General features: G+C 41.7%; 1 protein-coding gene across 1 annotated transcript; it reads right to left on the bottom strand.

Annotated features, from left to right (window-relative positions):
• Positions 1-3143: 3143 nt before the first annotated feature.
• Positions 3144-9688, bottom strand: LOC144104018 (uncharacterized). The gene is made up of 2 exons (XM_077636796.1): positions 6581-9688; positions 3144-5894 (listed from the first exon to the last, which is right to left on the bottom strand). Exon 2 carries the CDS (start codon positions 5812-5814, stop codon positions 5170-5172), a length of 645 nt encoding a protein of 214 aa, XP_077492922.1. The 5' UTR covers positions 5815-5894; positions 6581-9688; the 3' UTR covers positions 3144-5169.
• Between the last annotated feature and the right edge of the window lie 626 nt (positions 9689-10314).

Here is a 10314-nt window from a genome sequence, read left to right on the forward strand (position 1 = left end):
CTTCCGTATTTATCTGCCGAATTAAAAAAAAATTGCTAGGTGCAGTTTAATGGCCTGTAATATTTAAAGACTAAACATCGCTGACAAGATAGCGTACGTGTCGTCTTGCATTGACTTTTATGACATAAGCGAAGACTATCACGCAGCAGGTAGGCTGGAAACGCTGAGGTGGGATGCGTGTCTCCGTGACGTTTTTTTTTGCTTCGCCCTCGTTCTCAACCGAATGTGGGGTCGCCGTGCCTCTCTCGACCTGTCCCTAGAGGGCCCAGGGAATCGCTAGGTCTGGCTGTCCACCGCGCGAGTTTCGGGAATTTCTGTACAGTTCTCGCTTCCACGACATTATGACGACCATCATGAAGTGCCAACTCCAAGGGCCCTTCTTAGGCATATGCGACCAGCGTACGACAGAACAGGCATCTTGGCGTAGGCAAGAACAGGCATCGAAAAGTGGCATGCATCTCCGTGTTACTGGTGCTGGCTCGCCTCCCTTCTCGAGCCGACAGAGAATTTCAAGCCGTGAAGAAATGGGGTTGGGGGCAATGAAAGGACAACTTAAACCGTGAAGAAAAGTTCGAGGAACCTGAAAGGGGCCCCGAAATGCATTTTCAGTGTATTGTTTGGCCTGTTGGTTGCATAGAATAAGTTATATTGATGCTATTAGCATCGGTCATACCGCGTATACTGTGGTTTTTAATATTTTAATTAGCTCGCAAAAACAAATTCGTGGCGCTGACGGTGTCACCATACAGTGGCAGTTTTTAGCAGCAGATATGACATCACTTTGTGCGAGCTTGATGAGTGGACAAAGAGTAAATATACTGCAAATTGGGTTAAAAACTAGATACGGTTTGTCAAGTTTTTGTGTTTTCTATTACATTAACCAGCTTGTTTGCTCTAGATAAAAACACTGTAAATCAAGCAAAACAAAAACACGCCACCAGAGGCACAGGCTACTTTATGCATTGAAGGATTTTGCGCCTCTCCGTAAACATCCTACGACCTAGCACTAAACAGTTATGGCTACTCTCTATGTATCTGAGAGCGGCTTTGCAGAATCGATCCGATCGAGCCATTACACTCTATAAGCATTATATATATATATATATATATATATATATATATATATATAATATATAGACACACACATACACACACACACACATATATATATATATATATTCATGACCCTTGCCAAGCCAGTTGACGTCCACGGACTAGCCGTTAGGCTCAGAAACAGAATCTACATGTCTAAGATATTAGACTAGCAGCAACGATCCTTCTATCGTCAGCACTTCTTCTGCTACAGGCACATCAGAGGTGCATGGACTACAATGCACCACGCAATAGGCGGGATTTTTACACCATCACTTGCAGTTACAGCGACACCTCGACTCAACCCTCCCCCCTTCCTGTCAGGAACCCCAAGCAAAGGTCAACAAGTGGACTTTCCCGCATACCTTAGTTTACCAAGAGATAGCGCAGCTCATGCTAGAAGAGCTATGAAGGCGACGAGACAAGTGCCGTGGGTGTAGGCATTAAGGATGTCTCACATTATGGATAAAAGAAAACTGCAGGCTTTCCTGGCGTGATTGTTAGGAAGAGGTGGTCGGCCATATTTCCATCACATGAGATAAGTGGAAAGGTACACCAACAGAGTTTCCAAGTGCATGCTTCGCAGAGTCCAAATGTGACCGGCCCACAAGATAAATAATGTGAAAGCAACACCTTGGTACTGTTTTCCTAACATTTGCTGCTTGACTTTTTTAATAATTGTACAGAGGGAAAAAACATGTCAAGAATGGCACAACTTTGTGTTTCACAGCTCTCAAAGCTGCAGCGATTAAGAAGGCAAAAAATGACACTGAAATCCTATGAGTTTAACTGTGCACGCTAACATTCAGACCATTTTTAAACAAATGTTATCAGTAGATATCGCGTGCTCAGCCCAAAACACGCCCAGAATGTGTTCTAGGCAAGCGCTTTGCCCTTTGTACCTGCTCAGGTACGGTGCTTTTTCTACATCTGTAGTATAACAAAAAGTGACTATCTTCTCAGTGTCTGTCAGCACTGCAATGATACACCAACTGAAAGCCTTCCAGACCATGTCAGCAGTTCTCCATGATTCACTGCAACAATAAATCTCTCAACTGCACCGAAGTCCACTACACGGAGCAACGCCAGCCTCTGCACATGCAGCCGAGCAACAGTGATGCATGAGTGCACCTCGTCACACTGCTGTCACTTTAATACACAACAAAGCACATCCACTCCAAAACTGTGCCGCATTCCTGTGTCATCTGCTTGTTGACTTTGTACCAATGGTCAAACCTGTCCCAGAACATGGTGTTACAAACATGCTAATGAAACTACAGTGCCAGCATTGTGCACTATTACACCGCATATATTTCATATGCAACCACCATGGCGGTTCAAGGCTAACAGCAAGATCCCTCTCCTCTGGTTCTGCTCTGTAAGGGATGTGGTGGTATGCATGTGAGCACTCACTTAACATCACCCACGGTGATGAAGCACTTCAAAGTTGAGAGGTGTACGCTGAAAAAAGTCACTCATGCATTGTGTAGTCAGAAACGATTGCTCTTGTGTCAATAAAATTTTAAAACAACAAACGGGATCCCTGTAAGAACCATGGCCATAATGATGCTGCATACCAGGTCTTTCTCTTAACATGAGATCTTGAGTCAGCAGAACTCAAAAGCACCCAATTTCCTTTTTATGCACTCAAAGAGAGGGCATAGTGTGTACAGTGTTGGCACTGTAAACTAGTTTGCTTTACTTTATGGGGTTAAACGTTCTGAAACAACTCAGGCTGTGTGGGACACCGTAGTAAAGGACTGCAAAAATTTTGCCACCTGGGGTTCTAAATAGTGCACTGACATCAACAAGTACATAGCCGTCTAGAATTTCGGCCCCATTGAAATTGGACTGCTGCAGGAGAGGCCCCCATCTGTCGTGTCAGCAGCCAAGTGCTATAACCACTAAGCGACTGCTAAGGCACCACGGCGGCGGCTTAGTAATTGCGACATGCTTTGTAATCATTCTTTTGAGTATGCAAGGTATACATTCTTTGAGTACACAGCTTAACTCATATATAACGAAAATTCAGTGAACTGAAAGCATTCAAATATTTTTCAATATAGCCATTTATTTCACTCTCAAATCAGAATCCTTTCATTTTCAGAAATATTTTTATCAACACCAACTTTCTAGCTGTCCTACATTGTAGAATATTAGGCAAATTCACAACCTGTCACACATTTGATATACACTCTAAAATCGCATTTCTCACCAGACGCAGCATTTTCCTCATGTCAATAAACAAATGATTTGTTTTTATTGCAGAATTACAATGCATTTGACCGACTCAAATTTCAAAACTGGCATCCAGAAAAGACTGTACAATCGCTCTGAACATCAAAACGCATAAAAGTAAACAAACTGAACATAACCCGTGTGCAGGAGCAGGTTACACCCTCTTGAAACTACGCTAGCCTGCACAAATTTTTGCTAAATAAACATTCTGAGTTATTCCACATGGTGTCCTGCATGTAGGACGCGAGGCATATATTGGTTAACTGCGCTTGAGCTTCAAAGGATGAGAGTGCAAAGCACAGAGAATACTGCACAATGTGCAAAAGAGAAGAACAGAGGTTATTCATTTGAAAATCACCTAAAAGTTTGCTCACTGATCTTTATTAGAACGAATGCATGCAACGGCAGGTAAATGCACAGTGATTGGGAAAATGAGAAGTTTGTACTTTTCTCCAAAACAACGAGTAGTTGTACTATTGGTAATGCAATGCTATCAGACAAAATGTTGTGTTATAGGGAACAGCACTAAGTGCTGAAGAGAGTGATGACAGCAATTCATTGTTGGATGCTAAGCACAATGATGTCTATCGATGCTCAAAGTAAAATAGGAAAAAGGCAGCAGCAACTTTTTTGAAGGAGGCCAGCCAATGAACTGCACCGGTTTTGAATTTTAATAAAAAATATAACAAGCTAGTTTCACAAACAGCCAGAATGTATTCAACGTTTAGTAACGGCAAGTGTAACAAAATACTCATGTGCACTCAAGCAATTTCACAAAATTGCCCAAATTACGATCTTTACAATAAACTACAAGATTTACAAAGTTTTTCATAAGCAGTAATCACAGTATTTCTTGTTTCAGCAGCTACCGCCCTTGCGGCTTGTTATCATGAACGCCTTATGTAAATAAAGAAGGCATTCACACGTAACACCAACATAAAGAAGCTAGCACAATGTGAAATGGTCACAAACAGCTGGTAGACGAAATGAGTTAAATATGGTGTGGCAACAATGATCCACAAATATGCCATTTTTATACATCTGTGATGTACTCGGAGAAATGGTGACACAGATGTTAGTGAACTCTTTTGTTAGTTCTCATTTCAAACAACCATGAACTATTAACGCTAGCAAACTAATGCAAGAGGCATTTTGAGGTTGGTCACCTGCTTGTCAGCACTATTTAAGACACTAATACTCCTAGAATAAACACCCAAATTTACACAAAAGCCGGTTTTCCTTTGTTGTCATACAAAAAGTAATTGGTTCAGTGACACCAACAAGTGGCCTTATAAGCAAGCTCACAAAAATTATTCCACTCAGGCTTCCAAGATAAAAAGAAATTGCTGTGCAACCTTTCACTCTCCCAGATCTCTTCAATGAGGCAGGGTGACAACTAGCACCAGTAAATAATATTGGGTACAATGTTTTTGAAAGTCACTCTCCAACAAGAAGTTGCCATGCACATATGACCGCAATTTCATTTCCATTGATGCAAGTTTACGAGCATAGCAGGCTCGCTCTTTGCTCAGGAAAGACAGACCAACTGTGTGCGTCGTATAAGGGCACAAAAAATGTCATTTCCTTACAAGTTTATCAGGGTGACAGTGCCCTTGTCAGGCAGAGAGCATCTGCCTTTTGTCCGGTCATCCTAGACCGTTTGTGTCTGAATGAATGTTACAAATTGATAAATAAAGTGAACAAAACTTACAAATGTAATTAATTGCGAAGGTTACCTAACAGCACCTTTCAAGGGGTATTCAGCTAGAATCTTGTTACCTTGCGTACAAATTAGTAGTTAGCAAAACACACATATACTTGAGGCATCACGGACCGCTGCTATTGTTTGTGTATTGACTTCTTGTGGTATTTTAAATTCTCCTTTCGACTAAATGTCTTTTGGCACAAGTCACATTGGTAGGGCTTTTCGCCCTTATGGGATCGAACGTGACTCACAAGGTGCGACCTTACCGCAAAAGCCATGGGGCAGAGCTGACACTGATACGGCTTTTCACCCGTGTGCCTACGGATGTGTGCCGCCAGGCTGTCCATCTGTGGAAAGCTGCTACCACAATGGTCACAATGGTAAGGACGCTCGCCTGTGTGAGTACGCTGGTGTCTTACCAGGTGGCTCAGCTGTGCAAAGGTCCTATCACAGTGGTCACAAAAGTAAGGACGCTCACCTGTGTGAATGCGCTGGTGTTTCTTTAGGCTGGCCCTATGTGCAAAGGTGCTTCCACAGTGGTCACAACCGTAAGGATGCTCGCCCGTGTGAGTGCGCTGGTGTATCTTCAGAGTGGACTGAAGTCCAAAACTCTTTCCACAGGTGTTGCAATGGTATGGGCGGTCGCCGGTATGGACTCGGAGATGCTCCACTAGCTGGGATCTGTGTTTGAATCCCTTTTTGCAGTGGCTGCATTCGTGCAGCTTCTTTCCTGTGGGTTTGCTCCGGTGGTTACCCACGCCGGAAGGAGTAGACTCCATGCAGTGGCTCACAGGGTGCCTTCCACTGGTTGAATCGAGCACAGGAGGTGTGCCATTGGCGCTCTGTGTGACGACTGAGCCTGTGTTTTAAAGGTAGAATACTTTCATTAAAATGCAAGAACCAACAATGCCCAGCTCACCTGGAGCTAGGGAAAAAAATATGAATGTGAAGGAGACATTCGTCAACAGCTGTGGATGCTTATGAAAAGTTTTATTCAATATAGGTCGGCCTTAAGGTGAATTCAAGCCTGAAGAAATCTTTCTTCACTACATCCCTACAAAGAATTCTGCATGCAGTCGAAGAAAACATTTCAGCTGCAAGAAATGCCACCATTGCCAACAACACAGGGTAGCCTTTGAAATCCATCCAAAGCACTTACATTACTGGCACCATAACAGACAGTCTAAGTCCACATAGAAAGGCTTAATAACTAAACAAAGGGCAGTTAGCTATGTTTAGCACACAAAACACTGATATTTTTTGTTTTATTTGCTCCTCTAACAGTGTCTAAGGAGGCCGTGGCTAAAGTCTAAAAAACTGACGCATGGGTCCCTTCTACAATTTCTTGCATCACTAAACAGAACTCACAGCGGTCGCAGTTTTGTGAGTAGTTTACATATCACAGAAAGCAACCTTCCAGAACATCAAAGGCACATATCACCGTCATTCACAAGAGTTCATTAAATTGAAGCTTCGGTATCCTTCAACCTGCTCTTTAAAAGATAATCTGCAGGAATGCATATATTAATAAGTGCCGATTCTAACCTGGCAAGTTCTGTCCAGAAGGTACACTATGCTTGTGGTCCTTGGAGCTCAAACCTGCATGCAAAAACAAGATTACATCCACTGAGACAAAAGATCACACGTGCCACAGCTTATATGATGTTATGTTCATGACACTACAAATATAGAATTAAATCTCGCATAACAGCTTTTCAAGCCTGTGTAAATTCAGTAGGGCAAGCCTGAAAAGCGAATTCCAAAGCAAACATTTTCAATGAATGCAGATGATTACTATATTTACGCTCTCAAAAGACTGACAATTGCCCACAAATTCATACAGCTATCAAAACCGAGTCAACAGCCATTGCATTCATGAATGAACTTGCATTATTTCTGACTTGATGGGAAGAACAGTACAAGTCTGCCTAGGCAACTAACGAGTGCCAATTATTCTTAAAGACATAAAACATTGATACAGCCATCACTTCTTTATTAAACCATTTATAGCTACTGTACTGGGCAAAGGACAAAATCTTTCAGACCATGGCTACTGGAAAAAACGCTCAAGTTACAGGTGCCCACGAATGTTGCAAATATGCCCAAAATGATGTTCCGCCTCCATCACCTCCAAGCGTGTTAATCAAGCCAGCAGAACCACATCTAAACTGCACACTATTGTCTCTTGAGTGCAGTTAGAGCATACCATATTTACTCGTGCACCTCCAATTTTGGGACAAGAAAAAAAAGGAAGAAACTGTCATGACTGACTTTCACAATGCACTTATAAATGCGAGTCTTTTGATCAATGCACTGCTCCGAAAAAAGTTTAAGGTTACTAGCTTTTCTAAACCCATGGATGGCTCAAAAGAAGCCCATCTCTGGCAACACACTGATGAGTGAGGTCATCGGAACAGCGAGAGTGGGAGCTGAGCATGGCAATAGTGAATTTTCATGGCGCAGGGACAGCATTGGCCAAATAGGAGCATGGCAACAAGCACTTTCGTCTACACAAGGTGAAGTCAAACACCCATTTCCAAGCATTTCACCTAGCAGAAGCCAGGGACAAAGCTTGCGTATTGTAGCACTGGCAGGTATCCAATGGCACTGCGAATCCCACATCGCACATCCTACATGTTATGTGCATGCTCCAATGGTTAGGCCACTGCTGTAGAGCAAGCGAAAGCGAGGAAATGTTGTGAATAAAAGTGCAACTTGTCACCTTGTCATCAGATGCTGGAGTGGTGGACTCACACTGAATTACATTAAAGTGAATTTTTAAAGATTCGAAACCATGCAGCACAACAATGAAGATAAAGATTTAAGTGTCACAGATGCACCAAGAGGCTAATTATTCCAAAGCATACAATATTCAGCTCTGACGTTACTGCTTTGAAAAACAAGAACAGAATCAATTAAAAAAATTGCACTGACCAACACAACTTTCACATGTCCAGCATAATTGCATTTTGTGCTCCTTCATATGATATCACATGAAGTTTTTCACAATGACCATCACCTACTTATTTCGACCTCTGTATAACAGGATTGGTTCTGATTCAATTCAATTCCATTTATTTCCCAGAAAATTCTGGCTGGCAGCCTGGACTAAAAGCTGTAGGTATACAGCTTGACGAGGCCCAGGCAGCCGTTACAAGGAAAAGGGGCAGACTCAGTTCAAAATCATTACATGCACAGAAAAAAAAGGAGCAGATGCAGTTGAAAATCTTTACATACACAAAATAAAAACCGAATGCATAGTTAGGTTAGTTTTCCCAAAACAGGACAGTCAAAATGCACAAAATTATCATTAATAAAAATATGGAAATGCAAAAAACAAATTTGCAAAAACGTACAAGGGAACAGCTGTACTTGGGCGCAAAGAAGTCAGGAATTATTTCTGAAGAAATAATTCACGCAGTGCTTTCTTAGTAGGGTTATTTATATCTATTTAAAATTATTATAACATTGTGCTGTAATGCTTGGAACTTATAGTCAGTGCAAAAAGGGGGAATTAACCAAGTGTCTGTGTTGCGAGTATTTAACTTTGTGGTCGTTCTGTTTCAATAGCCTAGTGCCTTCTATCATCGACCTAAAGGATGACATGAAATGAGAAAAATATACGGGATTCATACTCCTTACTTTGCACCAAAAATAAAGCATCATTTTCTACAACTTGCATTTTTAATTCTGCATAATGTTTTGGAACCAATGATCTTCCTTTATCACATGAGAGCTCCAGCTGCTTATTTTGTTTGACTCTCCAAGTCACAAGGTTACTTTACAAATGGACATGTAACACCTTAGTGACACTGGCAGACTTTCTTCCAAAATTCTGCAACCTAACCTGAACGTTGTAACTGCCGTGAAACATACGCCAGTTTGACCCATTGTCTTCTGGAATGCCTCATGGCCATTGAACGTTCTCGCCTCTCAGCCCCTTTTTCATGGAGTGCCTGGCTTGCCTAAGGTAGCTGCAAGACCAGACAGCTCTTTGTCAGGTCCCACTCCCTCCATGGTGGTTGATTTTGAGTGACCAAATATACTGATTCTAATACTAGTACTGCTAAGCGTACACTGCAAGAGTACACAGGTCCCCAGTTGGATTTGATTGCTGTATGTGGTCATGTGTTTTGTATGCGCCACGATTGAAATGAAAATCTCAATCAGAGCCTAATTTAAACTGTTGAGCCAATGTACGGCAATGGTTTCTGCTCCGCGACCCTTCAGCCAAAAAGAAAAAAAAACCTGCTGCCCACTCAGCATCAATAACAGCTGAAGAGGCTACTGTGCAGCAATGCAATATTCTTGTTATTCCCTCCATCCCTCTCCCTTGCAAAAGTGGTCCTCATTTTTTTCGGAAAAAATTATATTGTACATGAAACGAGTCCTCTAAACAAAATTTTTGTTTTGTGGGCAAAGCCTACTTTCCTCATTATTTAGACCAGTATAATAAAAACAATTACATCAAAACCATTTCTGTCTCATTTTGCATATAGACACAATGCACCAAAATCACAGCACATGCAATTTTTCAGCCTATGAACATCAAGCAATGGAGTCACGCAAGGCTGGCAGGTGTGGTTTTTCCTTTGGAATGTTGTACATCTTGGCTTATCAATAATGCCCTGAAAAATAATGGAGAGAAAAGGAGCGTCAATTTAAAGTGACCACAGATGCCCTAGGAATGGTGCTTGTGTACTTTTGTGTAAACGGCAATGCACAGAGAAGTAGCAATCATTCACGAAACCATCGGACAACACGATGTGTGATTTTCTTTGTTCTAAAGGCACAAAATGTAAAGATATGGTCAGAAAAAAAGAAGTAGACAATAGTATTTTGCAGCAAAATAAGAGAACAAATATTTGAAACTGATAATTTCTACCAGGAAAAATGCAATATCAATTGTGGTATACTTAGCACAGCTGGTCTGGTTAGTTCTCTAGGCAAAGGCAGATGGATTCCTGTGAACCATTTTTTGACATGACTTTACACATGAATATGAGACGGTATGGTTCTGCACATGCTCGCAGCAGTAGATTACTTTCGAAATTCCTTCCTTAGGCAGGATGTACTCTTTGTCATGGTTACAGCACATTCAATCAGAGCGTAGTTGCTACAAGAGAACTGTTTATATGCTTTGAGTATACAGCACTTATAATTCAGTAGGCACTATGTTTGAAAGGCATCTGGTTGTGTACAAGGCCAGTACAAAGCCAGACACTGCTCCTACAAGGAATCTCAATTTACCTGCTATCAATAGCAAGACACCTGTGAAG

Source organism: Amblyomma americanum, chromosome 9 (genome assembly GCF_052857255.1).
Source record: "Amblyomma americanum isolate KBUSLIRL-KWMA chromosome 9, ASM5285725v1, whole genome shotgun sequence".
NCBI classification, from domain to species: Eukaryota; Metazoa; Arthropoda; class Arachnida; order Ixodida; family Ixodidae; genus Amblyomma; species Amblyomma americanum.